Source organism: Octodon degus, unplaced genomic scaffold (assembly GCF_000260255.1).
Source record: "Octodon degus isolate 3935 unplaced genomic scaffold, OctDeg1.0 scaffold00074, whole genome shotgun sequence".
Lineage (NCBI taxonomy): Eukaryota > Metazoa > Chordata > Mammalia > Rodentia > Octodontidae > Octodon > Octodon degus.
The window spans coordinates 6,112,557-6,134,794 of NW_004524650.1; the positions used below are offsets into that span (position 1 = coordinate 6,112,557).

At 39.0% G+C, this 22,238-nt stretch overlaps 1 protein-coding gene across 1 annotated transcript in view; it reads right to left on the reverse strand.

Moving 5' to 3' along the window:
- The window catches only part of Abcd3 (ATP binding cassette subfamily D member 3), an 83,462-nt gene extending 61,297 nt beyond the window's left edge, over nucleotides 1-22,165 (reverse strand). The window contains exon 1 of the mRNA XM_004635709.2: nucleotides 21,934-22,165. Coding sequence (XP_004635766.1) covers nucleotides 21,934-22,043 — 110 coding nt within the window. The 5' untranslated portion in view covers nucleotides 22,044-22,165. The remainder of the gene's footprint in view (nucleotides 1-21,933) is intronic.
- Nucleotides 22,166-22,238: the final 73 nt, after the last annotated feature.

Genomic DNA, 22,238 nt, shown 5'->3' on the forward strand with positions numbered 1-22,238 from the left:
TGGCATGTGGTGCTGGGGGATTGAACCGCGGTCCCTGATGCTTTGCCAAGCTTGTTCTAAGTAGGTGCTTTAGACCACTGAGCCATCTCTCCAGCCCCAGAACATCTAAAATTTCAGATTTTCAGATTAGAGATACTCAACCCATGTTAAATATTATTTACAGAAAATGATCAGTAAACATTAGCTGCTACTATTATATAACAGACACTGTCTAATTTTATATATGTATAAGTATACACACATATAGTACAGAACATATACACTTTTCATGGGAAGGTCTATTTATCCTTGAATCCAAGTTTGGCCATATGAACTTCTTTGGTCCATGAGGACATTAACTGATATAAACCAAAGCTAGAAAAATGTTTGTACATCATGTCCTCTCAGTTGTTGCTGAGTATCTCTCCCCAAACTCATGGGCAATCGTAGCTAGCTTCCTAAAGGAATATGTCATTCTCACACTACAAATTAGAAAACCAGCCTGAAAGAGCCTGTCTTCATGCTGTTAACCCATGCTACTCTCCTCAACAATGTTATTAACAACACCTAACAGAAATTAGGTCTTTTCTATGATATACTACCATGATACCCTATGCTTCTATATAGTGCTCATCACATTTTAAATATCTTGTTTGATGTATATTTCCTTCCAATAAAATAGTTCCATGATGTCAGAATCTACTGCATATTGCTTTCTCTGCAGCTGAGGTGATAACGGTGTTTAGTATATAAAATGTTTATTAGGAATCAACACTAGTGAATGGAAGGCAAAGAAAGCAAGTACACAGAACTCCAATTGTGACACAGACCTAACAAGATTTCAGCCAACCAAATGAAAGCTCCAAAATACCATATGTCAGAGTGTTCTGTGATAGGTTGAGATGTCCAGCTTCCTGATTTGCTCAGTCCACAAATCTATACTGTCCCAGGGAGGTCATGGGCACATGGGGGTATACTGAGTAGCTATAGCAGATACTAAGGCACTGGAGAGGGGGGCGTGCCTGGATTCTCTATTCTCACAAAGAAGCAGTATGTCCTTCTTTAAGAGGATATGTGAGTGGTGCATCTTCATACCTACTATAGAGGTCATATATTATTCTAACTTTCTATGTTCAATACCTTGTTGAACTCTAGCAAGCTATAAAATAAGCATTTTCCTTTTTTTTTTTTTTTTTTTTTTTTTTTTTTTTGAGACAGTCTCATTGTGTAGCTAAGGTTGATCTTCAACTCACAAGCCCATGCTGGCCTCAAACTTGTAATTTTCCTGTCTTTGCCTCCGAAGTGCTGGGATTACAGGCATGCACCACCATGTCCAGCTAGAATAAGCACTTTCAAATAAGTATAAAGTCACCAAACAAGATCAGAAAGCCAACTTTACTTCAATCCAACAGATGATCTTACTTTTAAAAGTGCTTAGAGGTTTATTATTGTCATTTCAACTGTACTAAAAATTTATGTTTCAAAACTGCGTGAATTCTAAAACTGTCCCAGAAAATACCTTTTAGCAAAGGTAACAACCAACAAAATAAGAAAAAAAAATTAAAATGAGAGAAAATATTCACAACCATGCATCCAGTAGAGGTTAATATTCAGTATATATAGGGAACTCAACACAATTAAAAAAAAAAAACTAATTAAAACATGAGCCAAGAACTTGACAGTCATTTCTCAAAAGAGAACAGGTACAAGAAAAATACCTCAATATTTTTAAGCATCAGGGAAATGTAAATCAAAACACCAATGAGGTATCACCAGAGTATTGTCAAAAAGACAAAAGATAACAAGTGATGGTAAGGACACAGAGAAAAGGGAATCCTCTACACACTATTGGTGGGAATGTAAATTAATGTTGCAGTATAGAAAACAATACAAACTATTCAGACAAATTAAAAGAGCTACCACATGATCTACCAATTCCTCTTCTGCATATATACCCAAAGGAAATGAAATCAGTACCTCAAAGAGATACCCACACTTTTGTGTTCACTGCAACATGATGTGATTCTGGGTCATAAAGTCTGGTGGGAAGAGGTGGTCTCTGTGGTTGTAGCCTAGTAGGGTGGATTTTCCTCTACTTTCCTTGATTCCCTCTCTGCTTCCTCCCTGCTCTACCATGAACCATTTCTCTTCTGCCAAGCTGCTCCTGCTGCACCAGCCTGCCATGCTGCCCCGCTCACTGACTAAGGACTGAAACCTCTACAGACTATGATCCAAAATAAACCCAACTTGTGGGTGCACAGTATTTTGCCCCAGCAACAAGAAAGCAGCTAAAATTCTACAGAATCCTCAGAGAATTGATAATCCAAAACTTATACTGTTCCAGAGCATAGGAAAAAAGCTTCCAAATTATTGCATATAAAAGGTAATTTTTATGCTTCATTTTTCATTTAAAATAAGTCCACTGATGTTGAATTAAAAAATAGACAATGTGAAATGAAAAGCTGAAAATAAAAATTCTCCAAACTTCTGTCAAGACCTTACACTATACTACAGGTCCAACAGGTGTATATTAAGGGATTCAAAGATAAACAGGAATAGTACTTGCCCTTGAGGACTTTACAATCTAGCTAGATAAAAATGATAGATAGGCAACTATAATATCAGACCAAAAAAAAAGTAGTAAGATTTAAGCCAGTGCTTTTAAAGAAAAGGGCAATTAACATCAAACAAATGAAGGAAAAGTAAAAATTTCACTCCTGAAAGGATCTGAAATCTAATAAATGAACAGAACGTAGGATAGACAATTACATTCTATGCTAAAAGAATATGGCGAACAAAAGAACTTAGAGGGCAGAATATATTAGGGAAAGGACAACATTTTCTAGTATGATATATTAAAAAAAAAAGTATTCTTTCCAGAGTCAGACTAAGTCAGTTTAAATTCTAGTTATAATAGTACTGACAGATTTCCTGGATTAGAATCCCAATTCTACTGTGTATTATCCTGCGGCTTTGGAACAATTATATAATCTCTACATATTTTAGTTCTGTCATCTAGAAGGTATAAATAATAACACTAGTTTAAAGATGTATAGTACTTTTAACAGAGCCTGACACATGGTAAAGACCCCAAAGATATGAGTTAAAAGAACTGATTCTCATCTATAAAAGTTGGATTAATAATACTACCTCAAATAATCTCTGTCTTCAGCAAGAATACTTCAGACATCCATATGATTATGCCCACATCTCACATGAAGAACATCTGAACAGAGGAAATGATGATGGGAATGGGAGGAAAGAAGCAAGAAAATTACTAGAAATGATAGGGTACGGGAACAGGCCAGAACTGAGAACTAATAGAAATGAGGAGGAAGAGACACAAATTCAAAGAAGCAGATAAAGACAGGGAACAGTATTATAGACCCTGAAAGCCAAAGCATCTTCCTTTGCCTCAAAAATGATTTTCACCATGGGTAATTATGGGCAAATGGAGGCCAGGGACACAGCTCGGTGGCATGGCACCTGCCTGGCAAGCCTGAGGTCCTGAGTTCAATTTCCTATACCAAAAATAAATACATAAAAATAAAACAAATATAGAACTCTTTAACCACAATGAATAACAGTAAGGCTAAGGATGTAGCTCAGTTGTACAGCACTTGCCCAGGTGGAGTATCCTTCGACACAGAACAAAAAAACAGTAAAGAATGTATTCAGAGAAATAAAAACTAGATTAATAATAAACAATTTCCATGTTCCAATTAGATAATTATATAGAAATGATCAGACAGTGGGGAAGGCTCTTGATGTAACTTCTATGGAAACAAAATTATGGAATCTGAATTTTGAATCTTGCTTTTGTTTATTAAAATGCTATACTAAAAAAGAAAATTAAATATGCTCTTAAGGAACTTAGCTTAAGTTGTTCCTTCACTGACACTGCACCCAGGGACCTAAAGAAGCAAACTGCTTTTCAAAGAAAAGCATGTTTAGTGCAAGCTCAAAAGTACTCTGAGAAGTGATTTTAAATAAAATGAGTAAACCACAAACAATCAAATACAAAGAAAACTATATTCTGTAGCCATGATCCAAAAGAAATTTTAAAAAACTTTTAAAAAATCCCATAAAATGCCATCATACTTCAAGAAATAAATTCATAAAAATTTTTTTTTAGTTTTTTTTTTTGTTTGTTTTTTGGGGGGGTACTGGAGATTGAATTCAGGACCCTATGTTTGCCAGCAAGCGCTTATTCTACTGAGCTATCTCCCCAGTCAAAAATTTTTAAAGATATTTATTCAGAAAAAAACATAGAAAGCAACTGACCTAAAAAAATAAAATTGTTTAAAATGACAAAACAAATTTAATATATAATACCAGATAACTTGAAAACATGAAAAATCTATACAAATCAAGAAAGATTAAGATAGTGTTCTAAAATCCTTTTACCCCACAAGATAGTGTTACTAATGTTTAGACTTAAAAAGTAACAATGTTTAAGTTTATAAAGTAAACAGTAAAAATAAAAAGAATAACTTCCAAACTTACTGAGAAGCATAAAAATGAAGTAACAAAGAGAAAGTAATTGCCTCACAAAAGAATTCAAGCAAAACCAGTAAAAGAACTACCACACCACAAAGAACAGAAGGTAAAAAATAACTGTTCTAAACAACTGAGTTTTGGAGTCACTTATTATGTAGCAATCATAATTGACATAAAGATATATACTTGTGGAATTCACAGTTCAAAGAAAACTGGAACATTTTTAAATGACAGATGTCAAACAATGTTCATAAAATAAAATTTACAAATCCAAAAACCTGTAGGATCCAACTAAAGCAGTACTTCCCGGATATTACAACCTGAAATACGTACATTAAAAAAGAAGGCTGAGCTTCGGCCACAGCAACCACTGAAGAAGAGTAGTGGTGGCCCTCCGCTATCCCGCGGCCGTGGGCGGCAACAAGGGCCCAAGGTGACTAAGAATGTGAGCAAACCGAGGCACAGCCGCTGCCGCGGACGTCTCACCAAATACACCAACAGGTGTGCGTGCGGCTTCGCCCCGACCAGCAGCGCGCCACGGAGCTGCTCAAGGTCTCCGAGGACAAGCGCGCCCTCAAGTTCATCAAGAAAAGGGTGGGGACGCACATCCGCGCCAAGAGGAAGCGCAAGGAGCTGAGCAACGTGCTGGCCACCAGGAGGAAGGCAGCTGCCAAGGACTGAGCCCCTCTGGAATAAAGCTTTGCAGAAAATTTAAAAAAAAAAACCACCCAATTAAAACATGGAAAAAGTAGACTTTTTTTTTTTTTTCCAAAGAAGACACAAATAGTCAATAAGCACATGGCTCAGTGGAATAAGCGCTTCCCTAGCAAGCGCAAGGGCCTGAGTTCAATCCAAAGAAAAAAAAAAAAAAAAAAAAAAAAAAGAAGAAGGGGGGAGGGGGAGGGGGAGGAGGAGGCTGAAAACGTATAATCTATGTCAGAATGTTAAAAACAAAATTAATTAAAAGCATATAAATTGCTATGAGGTGTACCTAGATGCCCCCCAAGCCTCCGGTGCTCACAGGTGGGGCTTTTCAGAGGTGGCTGAGTCTAGGTGTGTGCATGTACAGTACTGTGGCTTAGCATAGTTCCCCTGTGACTAATGGAAGCCCCACCCTGGGTGTGGGCAGCATCCATCAATAGGCTTATAGCCCAGACAAGTACTATATAAGGGGGAAAGGAGGGCAGCAGGCTCCCTGCTTGCTACTCCTCTGCTTCCTGTCTGCCCACCACTGTTTATCATACACGCTGCCCCCTGCCCTGCAGCCCTGCCTTGCCAGCAGACTAAAGACTAAAACCTTTAGAAACTGCAAGGCAAAACAAATCTTTTCTCCTTTAACTTCTGGGTATTGGGTGTTTTGTCCCAGCAATGAGAAAAATAATTAAAACATAAATAGAAGTGAAAAATAAAATTTTAAAAAGAGGAAGTTTATTTTTCAAAGTTTATAAACATTACAGCAAGACTGATCCAAAAAATAAACAAATATTAGAAATTGGTTAATAGCTTGAAAGCAAACTCCCCACCAATATCTCAACATGCTGATTCTAAAGATTACACACATGTAATACCAATACAAGAATTGATACCTATGGCACATTTTGTATTTTGTTTGTAATATTCACTGTGCAACATAGTTTCTTCACAACACTTATAAAACAGTGCTCCTTTATAAAAATAGATCAAGTCCATTAAAATTAAAGGCAAAAAAAAAGGTCTCATGAATTATTAAGAGGATTCTGGGAAAATGGCTAACAGTAATGACACAGCTTACCAAATCCCCCCACCAAAAAAAACTTTTGGCTGGGCAAAGAGGCACAAACAAGTAGTTCCACATATTCAGCCCAATGAGTTTGTGTCCAGCCTGTAAGGTATGTGGTGGGACCTCATTTCAAACACACACACACACACACACACACACACACACGCCTTTTAATTATGAAATAGGTGTAAACTTACTGCAAAGCTACTAGAACAAAAGAATTTCCATATTCCTTTCATCTAGGTTTCCCAATAATTTACATTTGCTTTATTATTCTCTCTCTACACATACACCACAATTATTTTCTACACAAGGTGAGAATGACCTCTAAATACTATATTATTATTTTTTATAAGGATCTTTCTCTTATACAATATAGAACTTTACCAAAATTAGGAAATCAGTGCTGATAGAGGACCCAGGGAGGCAGCTCAGTAGAATAAGCACTTGCCTGGCAAGCACAGGGTCCTGAGTTCAATCCCCAATACCACAAGAAAAAAAATGCTGATATAATACAATAAATCTATACATCTCATTCAAATTTCTCCAGTGGTCCCAAGTTCAGGGACTGAACAGTGGTCCCTGTTCAGTCACACACTTCCTTTCCACCCTGCTCATTCATGCACAGTAAATAACCAATTTCATAATTTCCTGCTTTATCCTTCTTGGATATAAAATGAACTTACATATTTCATATGAAATAAATTGATTTTTCTTTTTACTTAAAGAAAAGACAATATGCCAATCTTTTGCAATTTGCTTTGTTTACATAACAATATGTCTTGCAAATTTTTCTGTCCACAGAAAGCATCTTTATTCTGTTTTACAGTTTCAAAGAGATGGATATGTGTAAGAAACATAGTTTATTCACACACATTTTAAGCATTTAAGACTGTTTCCAACAATTATGAACAATGTTACAATCATAACTTTTAGCATATCATCAGAGCTTTATCATCAGTGGAACTGCTAGGTCAATAGGTAAATGCAAAGCAGTTTTGCTAGCTACCCCCTTCAAAAAAAAAAAAAAAAAAAAGCTATTCCTCTGTATTACCATGAGAAGCGTAATAATGCCAGTTTTTCCTCAGTCTCACCAAAAAGTATACTGTTACATTTTTACTTTCTCCCAAAATAATATATGAAATAGTATCTTAGTATAACTTTAATTTGCATATAAAGTCTAATCCGTTGGATACTCAGCTCTGATCCCCCTACTATCCCTTGCTAGCTATCATTTGCTTTTTTTTTTTTCATTTTCTGTTTTAAAAAGTTAATTAAAACAAATACAGTCTGTCATGTTAAATTACTCATTTGAGTAAAGTCAATCATATGTTTAAAGATCACTTGTAGATACTAGCCCTTCACTTGTGACACTGCAGATATATTCCACAAGTTCACCATTTATCTCTTTAATGTCTTTCAAAAAAGTTTTTTTTTCAGTGCTGAAGACTGAATCCCTGGGCTCATGCACTGAGCGTTCTCAGCCCTTTTTTTCACTTTTTGAGACAGTCTTGCTACACTGCCCAGGCTAGCCTTGAACTTGCCATCCTATTGCCTCATCCTCCCGAGTAGCTCAGATTATAAATACCTGTCACCATGTCTGGAGTTACTTGTCTTGACATCATAGTAGAATTTTAACCACACATAAGCTTTTTAATTTATGTAGTAAAATAATCAATAGATTTAATTACATTTAGATTTTTTTTAGTCATATTTAGATCTTTCTCTCTACCAAAGTTGGAGAGAAACCAATGCATTCTTCTATTTTCTGGCATTTGTACGGTTAAACTGATTTATTTTTATTTATAATTTGAGGCATAGATCCAATTTATCCTATTTCCAAAGGCTATTGGAAATTTTTCTGTCCACAGAAAGTGGACAGGGAATGGGGATGTTTACCCTCTGCCACTATATGTTGACAGTGTTTAACAGTTTTATTACTAAAGGCATTCACTAAAGGCATTCACTAAAAAGTCTATCTTTTTTTAATGATTTGAGATGAATGGGATGATTCTGAATCTCCCTTGAATGCAGCACCCACCACCCAATTAGACTGAGCAACTAGGATAACCATAGACAACATTTTTTAGAAAAGTAAATAGACAAAGTGTTGATTGCTATGAGTCCCAAAATATGAATAGGGGTTGGCAAACTACCAAAAACTGTAAGACCTGAATGGCAGCAGTATCTGCAAAAAGAAGCACAGAGAATTAACAGGGTTTATCAATACACATGGGGGAAATTCCAAAATCACTAAAGAAATTCACTGGAAATAACAGATACATATCAGTTAATTCACTGGAAATATCTTAAATTTGAGAGCTGCAGTTAAAACTGGAAGGACTGGGCCAGGGAGATGGCTCAGTGGAATAAATGCTTCTCTGGCAAGTGCAAGGGCCTGAGTTCAATCCCCGGTTCTGCAAAATAAATAAATAAAACTGGAAGGACTTCTGCACAGTTCAAGAAGCAGCACATACATGCAAGGGTCTGGTAAAAAACAGCCGCTCACATTATGGCCGCCAGGAAGCAGAGAGAAAGAGGAGCCAAGGAGGGAGAGATCTTTCGAGATCACACCTCCAATGGCCCACCTCTAACCAGCTCCCACCTCCTAACAGCAGGTGAGCTATAACACCCCTATAAAAGTCATCTTACATAACTCCTGTCTACGAGCAGGAAAGATTTTGGGGGACATCTACATATAAACCATAATGTTCTAACCCTGGAGCCCAATGTCTATCGCTTTAGGCAAAATACATTTAAAACTTCTCTAAGTGTTCCCAAGTCTTAACAATTTCAGGATTGCTGAAAAGTCTACATCTAAAATCTTCTCTGAGACTCAATTAGCTGTGAGCCCCTGTTTAAAAAAATATATAAATAAAACTGTTAAACACTGTCAACATATAGTGGCAGAGGGTAAACATCCCCATTCCAAAAGAAGGAGGAGGACAGAAAGAAATGGAACCAGTGGGACCAAACTCAAAACCAAAACCCAGCAGGGCAAACATTAAATCCTGTAGCTTCCTGTCCAGCATCTAGGGCAGGTGGTGGCGAGGTGTGAGCTTCGAAAGGTTTGGGTGACCCTGTGACTAATCACTGCTGATGGCAGCCCTCGTGGCCTCTTTCGGTCCTGAAGCGACTCCACTCACTGTCGGCGGCTCTCAGACATTCTGCGTTCTTTCCTGAAGTCTGCTGCACTGTACTTTCAGCTTCACTCCTGCAGCTTTACACGCTGCCCTCCCAGCTGCAGTGTTTGGCCTCCTAGGTCTTCTTATGGAATGTGGGTGGAGGCCTCCCTGACCCAATTCTTTCATTCCACACCTGTGCAAAATTAGCACTGCAAGGATGACAGCAAGGTCTGCCGCCAGCCTGAGCAGCAGCTAGGCCTCTTTAGATCCCGGTTGCAAAGATCTTTGAGCACCTGAGTGGCTGAGCAATGGGAAGCAACTCTTTGGCAAGTCAATTCTCTAGGCAGCCCTTCTCTAGCAAGGTGCCCTGGGGCTCTTTCCTCAAAGTAGTCTTTGCTTTTACACTTTTAAACCTCACCTGGGTGGTGTTTTCTTGATGGCTAGAGAGTTCTTGCGAGATCTCTCCTATTGTTCTGCGATAAACTGTTTGGTTCTTTTCCATCTTTTTAGCAACCTCACTCTCCAAGCCAGCATTTTTATAGGAGCTTGTTTTCTGCTCAAGCTGAGCACTTTCCAAATGAGCTCTTAAGTCCCATTTCTTAGTATAAATCTTGCTAAAACCAGGAAGCAGTACACCACAGTTTGCACACTGGGCTGCTTTGAAATTTTCTCCACTAGATTATTCTGCTGCCCTTAATCTCATTCTCATACAGTCTCAAGACATAAGAAAAATGTAGACTAACATTCTGCCAGATCATAACACACATGGTCTCTAGCCCAACTGCCAATGGAGTCCTTGTTCCCAACTGAAACCTCCTGAATCTGATTTTTACAATCTGCATTTATATGAGCATCTAGGTCTTTTGAACTGTAAACAGTACTCCACATCAAGTTTAACTTAAAACATTCTACATACGGGTCCTCTAGGCAACATCCAAATTTCCCCATTCCTCCCACAAACCAGTTACGAAGGCTTCTGAACCACACAGTGAGGTGTATTTACAGCAACAACCCCACTTGTATGATACCAAAGTATGTCTTCATCGCTTTCCTTGATGAAAGGAAAGGATAAAACTTTGGCCAACACTTGCAACTTGTCAGTCCATAATTATTAAGCTCCAAGGCCAAAAGGCATGATGGAACTTTCTGGCCAAGTAAAGCTGCTCACACCAGGAGATTCGGGAAGCAGAGAGAAAAGAGAGTGAAGTGGGGAGACACACCTTTTCAGGTTACACACCTAGTAACTTACATCTCACCAGGCCACACCTCCTAACTGCAAGCCAGCTCTGGAACCCCCATAATACAAATACCTTCCAAAACTCCCATCTGTAAGCACATGAGGCTTTTGAGGGAAATCTAGATATAAACCGTAACAAGTGCTATTTACTAAACCATAAAATAATTACCTTTATTTTCTTAAGAAACACCATGTCTCATGCTGCTGACTTCATATATTCAAGATGTACACATTTTAAAAATAATATAGAGCAACTTGTACATATAAACTATTATTTACCTAGAGATGCTGTTCTATTCCACAATGCATTTATTTTTAAAATCAACAAATATGAAATATTAAGAAGTCAAATTAATTTAAGAATAAAATACATCTGCTTTTGTATTTATTTTTGTGGTGCCTGTATAATAGTTTAGTTTGGTAATCTGCTTAAAGCTATCAACCTAGCTGATCATGCTTTGGTGAGCTTTATTTTCAATTTCACACTTTATTAAGCTGCATTTGTTCAGAACTGCTTATCTAGCAAAAGGATAAGAAATGTAGTTTTTTTAAAGAACACCTTTTAGTAAATTCACAATTGTTCCTAAAAAGGAGTTTCACCATTCTAATATGTATAATATTTCCCATTTGTGGTGGATTGCCAACTGGCAGTCAACTTGTTATACCCAGCTAAAATGAACTAGTGTGGTGCTGAATGTGGGAGGCCCCCCTAAGGACTGTTGCCAACAGCTTAAGAGACAAAACTTGAGAGGCTGTTAGGCAAGCCATTTGAAGCTGATGGTTCTCTTGGGCTATTCCGCTAGGTGACCTGCTCATGCTGGCTTTTCTGGAGAACTTAGTTGTTCTCATCAGAAGAGGAGGTTGGAACCTTGTCTCTGAGAATAGCCATGGCTCACTTTGGAGGAGCTCTGGTCCTCATCTTGAACATTGCTTTCTGGCTTCAGAGGGGAAGATGGCACACAGCTCAGTCTCCTGGAGGAGGTTATTGTGTTGGCTTTCATGATGAGAACTCAGCTTTCCGCATCTTTAGAGGACCTTGGGACTTTACTGTTGCTGAGGATGGCTGTGGTACTTTTCGGGTTCCTATCCTGAGCAGTGCTTCCTGGCTCCAGTTTAGATCCCTCAGTCTGCTAGTACAGATCCTTCATCCCACTGGCACAGCCTTTCCAGCTTCCACCACTGACCTTGGGGCCTTCCAAGTGCAAATCTGCGAAACAGGCCTACATGAGACATTGCCATGGGTTTTAGGTCTTCAGCTGGACTCATGCAGGACATTATTGTGGGATCCAGGCCCTCAGCTGGATTTCTGGTCTTTAGTGTGTGGACAGGTTACCTGTATTCTTCGTATATGATTCTTTGGGTGATTCATTATAAGTCTTATCAAATGTGTCCTGCATTATATCATTCCCCTTTGCAAAACCTCAAACCGCAACATCATGGAAAACAGAAACATGAGTTACCAAAAGCATTTGCGTTTATGCTTTGGAGGACTATATTCTTGAAACAGATGCATATAGCAAAAGTGATTTTACTCATAAAAAGAATGCTGTGATTATTTTTAAGCAAAGACTCAATGCCTAAATTTTTGTGGTAATACTATAAATACCATTTTAAACAAGTCTAATGTTCTACAAAAATCTTACCAAAGAAATGGAGAAATAGCATTTGAATAAAAATTTCATTTACACATCTAATTCCAAAGAAAATAGAATCCTCATAATTCCAGTTTACATTCTTGTACAAGAGATTACAGGATGATAATATTTACCAGGTCATGGACGAGTTTGATGTTGATCCTGGGCAAAAATACATTCACTTAGATAGTGTCCTAGTTACTTTTTACTTGTTGCTCGGACAAATACCAGACACTCACAATGAAGGAAGGAAAGGTTTATTTAGCTCAGTTTGTGGAGGTTTCAGTTCATACTCCGCTGGCTCCAATGCAAACGACAGTTCATGGCAGCAGAAACCAATGAAGAGCAGAGGAGGAGCAGCAGCTGTGGCATACCTCAAGCCTCTCTCTTCCTTCTATGCTGACTGTGAAGACCAGCATTCCACAGCAAAGATCATAGCTCCTCTGAAGACTGGAACTTCTCCAAAGAAGCAGGGCAGGGCGGCCAGGAAACCTTCCTTAACTTCTTTATATACACTTTCCATGCTGAGTTACTCTGGGATGGCCCATGGCCCTAGGGTGGAACCAATCGCACCCCAGGTTGTGCCTTGCCCACCTAAGGGGGGGGACCCCACGCCTGATTCAGCCAAGTTGACACAATGTATCAACTACCACAGATAGACAGAATAGTATGGGTTCTTACAAGGAAGTGTTCAGTTCTAGAAACAAGGATGAGTTCACCCAAAAGTCATGTTAGGCTAAACTCATTCTCTTCTTTGAAAGGTTATGAAAAATGTAAACTTTGTTTATATGCTACAAAGGGATATTTGATGTTAGACCAAATCAGGGGTTCTCTTCCTTTTCCATGTAAGAGATACTACCACATAAAGCTCTGTGGTCTTCATTCTCACAATTCCATTATCAGAAAATATCCTTCTTCACTGGCTCGAGAAGAAATAGCTCAAAAGAGGACTCTTACTGGTCCAATACCGATCAGGTTATAGATACTGTCGGAATGCCAGGTTTGTTGGTATCAACTAACAGAAAGGTTGTAATGGTATAAATACACTTTCTACACTTAGTCCAGTCTAGTATTTTTTTAATTTACTGGGAAAACATACAGAAGAAATACTGACATACAGCACCAAAAAACTCTTAGAGGGAAGAAGTGACATGCCTAAGCAGAGATAAATGTAAAGATCTGCATCCAGGTTTTAACAACAATCTAATCAACAAATTGAGGAGGGGAAAAGAATGGAAACCACTATATAAGCTAAATGTGAGCAAAGAATATTTGTCATCAAAATGAATATAATCTTATGTCATTTTTAACACAAGCTTAGAGCTACAAATAGGTCAGTTTTGTTCGATTCTGAATCAGTGAATACCAAATTGAGTGGTGGAAGCACCTCTTTAAGAGGTGGGGAAATAGTGTCATATTCTGGAAGCAACAAGTGAAAAAATACAGAGGACTAAAACTATGTCACATAAAACTAAAATACTTTCCAACTCTAAAAGTAAGTAAGTCTATCAACTGAAAAAGTCTTTTAGGGAGATTTGCATAGACAGTGAGAAAATTGTTAGGAAGGCTCAATTTTTGAGAAACTTACAATGGGATATTTTGTTGCTCTTTTAGTAAGCAAACATGGCTCATGAGAGCTATTTTTATTTAGTGAGAAATGAGTTAAAATTTTTTCTTGTTTATGTATTCTTTAAAAGTATGAAGATCACATACAAATACAAGAAAGATATATGCTTTAAACAAATATAGTAAACCATGTAGAGATAGGTAAAATGTATATAAATAAGAAAGAAAAGGGGTATGCTTATTGTGATTTGTTTTTTAAAATTATCTACAATATTTATACTCCATCACGAATTGTCAGAAGTAAGCTATAGCCAGGTAGGGTGGCAATGAAGTACACAAAAAGTTCACTTCCTTCCACTTCAAACTTTAAGTCCCACCTATACTTTATTCATCTGCTGACTGACATTTAAGCAGCTTTCAAGATCCAGCTATTAGGAGGTTTATTTAGCTCACGGTTTGTGGAGGTTTCAGTTCATACTCCACTGGCTCCAACGCAAATGACAGTAGTTCATTGCAGCAGAAAACAATGAAGAGCAGAGGAAGAGCAACAGCTGTGGCATCCATCCAGCCTCTCTTCTTTCTATGCCAACTGCGAAGACTGGCACTCCACTGTGAAGAACTAAACTCCAGACTGCAAAGGTGGCACTCTTCAGAAGACTGGGACTTCTCATCAAAAGCTGGGCAGGGTGGCCAGTAAGCCTTCCTCAACTCCTTTATATACACTTTTTGTGCTGAGTCACTCTAGGGTGACCCTCTGTCTTGCCCTAGGTTGCAACCAATTGCGCCCCAGGGCAGGCCCTCCACAGCTGGACCTGCAGAGTACATTCAACCAAGTTGACAAATGTATCAACCACTACACTAAGTAAAACAATACCTCAGTTCACAAATGCTTCCATTCACAAAAAATTCAGTTTGCAAACAGAAACATTTGGCAAAATCTTGACTCCACTCAAAAATTCACCATCAGAGGGGCTGGGGAGTTAGCTCAGTAGAATAAGTGCTAGCCTGGCAAGCGCAAGGGCCTGAGTTCAATCCCCGATTCTGCAAAAAAAAAAAAAAAAAAAAAAAAAAAAAGAATGCTACGCAAGTGCTTTAACACTGTCCTACATTCCTAACCCTATTAAAATGGGGGCCAGGGAGATGGCTCAGTGGAACAAGGGCTTCCCTGGCAAGTGGAAGGGCCTGAGTTCAATCCCTGGTCATAACTCCGCAGAATTATGGACCAAATTAAGTTTGTGAACCAAAGTACCACTATTTAATTTTGTTTTAGTGCTATTGTTAAAAGTACTTTTTCTCCTAATTTCTTCCTCACTGGGTTGTTAGTATACAAGAACACCATTGATTTTTATGTTGATTTTGTATCCTGTTAATTACCAAATCTGGTTATTAATTGTAAGAGTCTTTTGATGGATTTCTTGTAGGCTATGTATAGGATCACATTATCTGCAAAGGATAATTTGTCATATATTTCCTTTTTATTTCTTTTTCTTGCCTAATTGCTCTTGTTAATGTTCTGGATGTTTTCTAAGTTTCTAAAATTTGCTTTACTTTAGATATGGGACAAAAACTCTCAAATAGCTCATAATATACTAAAGGAAACGTCTATGTTTGTAGCAAGAAAAAAAATGTTACTTAAACAGTAACAACACTAAGAAATAAAAAAAATCTCAGAAGTAGGGTCATTTAACAAGCATTTTCTGAGTGCTTACTATATTCCAGTGTAGCACTAGTCACTACAGCTATAACCATGAGCAAAATAGACAAATATTTCTGCTTTTGTGAAGCTTATATACTACTAGGACAGACATACAATAAACAAAACAAATGTGTATAATGCATAGTACATTTATAACAGTAAGTGCTAAAGAGAAAAGTAAAGTTAGGAAGGTGGGCAGAGCATGTGTATAAAGGACACTATTCTAAAGTGGCAGTAAGACTCATTGAGGTGGCTGATAGACTGCAAGAGAGAAGAGAGTAACCACTGTGCTATCTGGTGAAAAATAGGAGAGGGGATGGCAAATACAAAAGTCCTGGACCAGAATATCTACCTAAAAAGGCTAATGCACTGTTATGCTTTCAATTTGAAATGTCCTTCCAAACTCATGAGCTAAAGGCTTGGCTACCATCGCATGTGCCTTTGAGAAAGTGACTGAACTATGCAGACTACCTTATCAAGTGGATTAATCTACTGATGGATAATTCAATGGCATTACTGGGAGGTGATGGAAACAAGAGCTGGGGCTCATCAGAGTGGATCATAGGGACATGACATACATCTGATCCGGGGGCCATTCTGGTTCTTTAGAACCCTATCTCTGCTTCCTGACCACCAGAAGGTAAGCAGCCTTTCTGTGCCCATGTCTTTCCATCACGATTTTGCCTTGCTACAGGTCTAAATGCAATGGAGCCTGCTAGCCATGGGCTAAAAGCTCAGAAACCATGAGCCAAAATAAATGTTTCTTCTTTTAAGTTGTTATTCTGAGATTCTGTCACAGTAACAAAAGTTGAAAAAAAAATTGACTAACACTAGGTTAAAAACTAAGAAGACTAAACCACCTGTACTCAGCTTACCTCCCCCCACACACACAGACAAGCACACAATTCCCAGAACACTAATCTGGGCTTAAGGTGCCTTAGTTAGGTTCCATACAGAGCTGGGGTTTTTTTGTTTTGGTTTGTTTTTTTAATATAGTACAGGGTCTACAGGGTCCCATAGTGATTCTCCTGTTTTCAGCCTCCCAAGCACTAGGATTACAGGTATGTGCCACACCCAGTCTCAATCGCTGTCTCAGTGTGCCCGGGGGGCAGGGCCCACACTGCACACACTGCACACCCGGGATTGATGTGCCTCCCTAAGCAGTTGCTTTAATCCACTGAACTATCTGGTTGGCCCCAGAGGGGCTTTTGCTAGCAAACCTGCTAGTGCTTTTCTCATCTATTGTTTTTTACACATCTCTTTTTAGGTTAGAGATCCAATTACCTACTAATGCTGGGTCTCATTCCACCCCAGCCCTTCACAAGCAAGCCCTCGAGTGCAGTTTGCAAACTTTTAGTGGGCCTGTGAAACTAAGGAAAGTGAAGGCAGGCCCTTATAAAACTTGATTTCAAATGAGCAAATCTACGGAAACAAAGATGAGTTTGAAGTCTACAGGGAAGTTGTAGAGGGAGTAAGTGGGAAAGAGTTCAGAGTAGAAACTAGGTGTGTGGACATCCAAATGATAAAGGAAGGAGCTGGCTATAGCCCACAGGGCTGAGATTCAGTAATAAAAATAGCAAAGCAATTTCCAACAGTGGGAAGGTCCAAGGAATTTCTTAAGGAAAATAAGTTTAAAGACATCCACTGTGCTAGGATATAATCCCCGCCTCTATTCCCACATTTTCAACAGAACTCTATTACAAATAGCTAAAAGCATGACTCATGCTTTAGAGAAATCAAGGCAAATATCAGAGACTGGCTCAAATGACAAGATTTAAGTGGGATACAAAATACAGCAGAAGCAAAGTGAAGGTGTAACTGAGAAACAGGAACCACCACCACCCCCAGAAATATATGAGAAAGAATATATGTCCCATCATTTAAAGATTAGGGCCTTAAAAAGGATGAAGGATAAAGGTATACTGCCATGTAATGTTTTCTTCAGAAAATTTAAATGGGGCTGATCATGACTTAGAGCATCTAGAGTAGGTAAATACCTCATAGTAGGGGTCTCCCTGCTATAGTCCTTCAACAAGGCTAAGAGCTGAACAAAGGACACAAATAGAAATTACAAGTATGTTTGATAGCACAAGTATAGCTTCAAAGTCAGAAACGAGGGTTGCCTATTCAAAGAACAGTGCAGAAACTGTCCTATTTGGAACAGAGAATGCCCATTGGCAGGCAATAACATGTAAGATCAGCCAGGTAAAATGAGACCAGACTGAAGGCAGCTCTGAAATCCATGCTGAGAAATCTGAACTTTATTTCACAAGCACTGATGCAGAAGGAAAGAAACTGCTTTGTTCTGTTTTATGTATTCAAGGTAATAAAATAGTGTAATAATGCAGACTGGTCCATTTTTCTGCCTTCTGAAAGTGGACCACTAATTTCCCACTACCCAGGTCATGTCTATATAACCCCACATCTCCAATGCCTTTCAATTTATCTTAAAAGTTCTCCAACTACCCCACACCACTTACCCATTCTGTAACACTGTCTTCCCTGTGACACTCCAAACCTGCGACTTAAAGATGAGTCAGCCTATGCCCTCAAGACACTCATGGTCTGATGTAGGCAGAAGCCAAGAATAGAAACAAGTACAACAGAGAGTGGTAACTGCTAGAGTAGTTGAAAGGAGAGCACAGCTACATCAGTGTGGAGATAGGGAAAAGGCAGAAATCACCTAAACGAAAGTGTTGACTGAACTGAATCTCAAAAGAAACTGTCAGTGGGTGGGGGAAGTGGTGGCGATGACACTGATGATCCCAAGCAACTGTAAAGGCTGGGCAGAGCCTGTTATCTCAGAAACTACAAGTAAATTCTACATGGTTGGGTGAATACAAAAGAAGGCAAGCACCAAATCATGAACATGTTTTTATAACTTTAGCAACCTTTAAATATTTTAATGAAGGATTATATTTGTGTTTCTTTAAAAGTTCTAATAGCAATGGAAGATGATTAAAAAGACGGTTTCTGTTCATTATAAATGCAACTTTTTTTTTTTTTTTTTTTTTTTTTTTTTTTTTGCAGTACTGGGGACTGAATAGGACCTTGCACTTCCCAGGCAAGTGCTTATTGTACTGAGCTATCTATCGCCCCAGCCCTGTGACAAAATTTTGATAAAGGCTGCTATAATATTCAATTGACTTTGTTACCCATTCCCATTCTCTTTCTACATTTAGCTCAGGTCTTACATAAAGTCTGACCTTACATGAAAACATTCATCTGACCTTTGTCATCATGTTTTAATTCTTTCTCTTTAAGTTTCTTCTCCCTAAATAAAGCTGAGATATGATGTCTTATATCATTCAAATGTATCTGTTACACATATGTATCCAGTAGTACCTAACACTGTGAAACAAGTACTTCCTTTGGATTGAATAAATGGCTCTTATCCATTAATACAAGATTCTACTTTTCCCTATAAATAATAAAGCAAAATGTACGATGAGGCAAAACTAAAGTTAAAAAAAGCACAATAGTGATGCAAAAACACTGAGGCATGAGTATGAAGGAACTTTCTAAGGACATGTTCTAATTTGTGATACGGATACATTACACAAATGTATCCACTTGCATATATATATATACATATACACACACATATATAGTTATAGTTGTATATATATATATATATAGCTGTATATAAATTTTATCTAAAAACAAAAAGGGTAAAGATAAGTAGATAAAGATAAAACATTTTATTTGGGAACATGAACAGGGAATTATTAATCTATTTACTTTGTATATGTGTTAAATCTTTCTGTAACAAAAGATTATGTGTACGTGAATGAGATTTAAATGGTCGAAATAATTACATGAACAAAAATTTAAAAATTATCCACAATATTAAATAATTCAGTCTCCTAAACTTTGGAATACTGTTACATTATAACTATTCAAGTGTTTTTGCTAGTTCTATTACCCATCCTATTCCAAGAGTAATTTTTTAACAAGAATAATTTTAATATTTTAATATGTCGGCAAACCTACCACTGATAACATAAAAAAGGCCTAGTAATCACAGGTTCCTTAATTAAGCACCACAGATTAATATAAATTAGCTCTACTAACACAGATTTCCAAAAAGCAGGTAAAACAAAAGGTTAGAATTCTCTCATCTTCAAATTGATAGCAAAAGTAGTAACTAAAAGATAGGCATAAGATTCTGGAGGTATATAATCTATAATAGTAGACACAATACCATTTGTAATACCATTCAAAATAGTTCCATCGTTTTATCTTATAGCTTACAACTCACATACCATAAGTTATTTTTCTCCCCAAAAATATTCAATGTGTAAAATGAAGATTTCCCTACTCAACCCAATCCAAAAGATTAGCAGCAATCTTTTGAGAAAATTATCCTTTGCATAATTCAAAGAGATATTTTTAAGGAATTTTACAAAGTGTAAATGAATAGCTATAATTGTTTAATAAGACAAATTCTATTATCCTATTTTACAGTTATTACGCCAGGGAAGCGCTTATTCCACTGAGCCGTCTCCCCCGCCCCTAGAGTATATTTGTATATTTAAAATTTCCCTTATTTAAGAAATCTAAGGGGCCAGGGAGACAGCTCAGTGGAATAAGTGCTTCCCTGGCACGCGCAAGGTCCTGAGTTCAATCCCCGGTGTGTGGGGGGGAATTTGACAAGAACTTACAAATCTAGGGCTGGAGAGATGGCTCAGTGGAATAAGTGCTTTCCTGGCAAGTGCAAGGGCCTGAGTTCAATCCCCAGTTCCGCCAAAAATAATGATAATAATAATAAAATAAATCTATGGGACCGGAGAGATGCCTCAATAGAGTAATTGCTTGCCTGGCAAGCGCAAGGGCCTGAGTCCAATTCCTGGTTCCGAAAAAAAAAAGAAAAAAGAAATCTTAGGTCACATAAGTCAGTGTAGAGTAGCCTTGGACTGGAACAAAAAGGAGGCATGAGGAGTTTCTGGGATACTAACAATGCTATTTTGTATACAGGTGTGCTCTATTTGTGAAAATTCTTCAAGCTCTTATGTACATCTACACTTATGATTTATACACTTTTATAATACTCCAGTAAAGAAAGGTACTCTTTAAAAAAGAAATAAATCAAAATAAGCCAGTGGTGTTAGCGGTCCTAGGGTCCTGCCCCATGTCAAAATATTCTGTGTACTGAACTACTTCCCTGCAAAAAAGTAATTCAAGTTAAAACATTTAACACTTTTAACAGCATATTCCCAGATAACTTTTACTTGTGATTAGAAATACTTGCTTTATATTTTCCAAAATTCTTTTATAAAACACACTGAATAGAAGTGAACACATATTGTAATGTCCAGACTGTCATTCACATCATTTTCATCTTTGACAAGCTGATTTAGGAGGGAAAAGACAAGAGAAGGACTAGAAAGTACTGTGTGGAAGGGGGACTAGGAGCCACGTATCAGATTTTTTTAGTCCAAATTCTATTACTAACTAGATATTTTAGAGAAATAAACAGAAAACAACAGCATCTACCCAGTGGGCTGAATGAAATAAAATGCATGAAAGCAATACTCTAAGATTTAATATGACATATCCAATGATAAGAACGTTAAGGAAGTAACCTGCTTTTTCATTCAGTTGCTGAGGCTCCAGCTAGAGAGGAAAAAAAAATGTAAACTCACAATCGTAACTCAATTCTCTCTTCCTTCCTGCAATTTTAAAAGCTCCCAAAAGTTAAACGTGAACGTTAATATGCTCTCGCGAAGGAAGAAGTAAAGTGTCATTAAAGGCAGGATCTTGATCTTCACCTAAGACACACTTTCACCTTTCACCTAAAAACAGGGAGGGAACTTTGCTCTCCAAATACCACGCAACCAATCCAGCTTTTCCAGATTAAATGTCAGGTTTTCTACTGACCAATTCCAAAGAAGTACCCCTTTAACAGAAAATCGTGTCAAATGGACCCCGGAAAGCTCACAGGAACCACCACGGCGATTTCTTCAGCGATTACAAGGGAACTGAGCCAAATCTCGTTCACGGGACAACAGCGTCCAACCCGGCGAGTCCAATCCCATCCCGAAATCACACACCCACATCACCCCACAAATCCCACGGTCTGTGCTAAGATGCAAGGGCAAACCAGAACACAGCCAGAAAGTTGGAACAGAAAGGGGGCGGCGAGGAAGGCGGCGGGAGCTCCCCGCTGTTCCTCCGCGCACCCCAGACGAGGAACAACAGCCTCGGGGCTGGATCCCAGTTCTGCCCCCGGGCACAGCCGATCCTGCACCTGGCGCACCGGGCGGGGAGGAGCGGTGGCCCGCGGACCGGTGGGACGCGGCGCGCCCGGGGCAGCAGGCGCCGCGGGGACACCCGGACACCCTGACATTGGCCCGCCGGGCACCAGGACTCGTGGGCCGGGCGCCGCGGGGAGAGCGCCCGCTAGGGCCGGTGGAGCGGCGGGCCACGAGCCTTACCCGCGCAGGCCGAGAGCACGGCGCCGCCTGTGCAGCAGGCAGAGCAGCAGGAGCGCGGCCCCCGCCACCGAGGAGTTCCGCGCCGTCAAGTACTTGCTGAAGGCCGCCATGGCACCACCAGTGAGAGTGCGCCGGCGGGGAGGACGCGGCGCCAGCAGCAGCTGTGGCGGCGGCGGTGGCGGCGGCGACTCCCTAAGTGCAGGAAGCGCGGGGGAGACTGGGAGGAGAGCCCCGCGCGGAAGGAGGGCGGAGCCGGCCGCGCGGAACCGCCCCCTGCAGCGCGCGCCCGCGGACCTCGGCTCGCC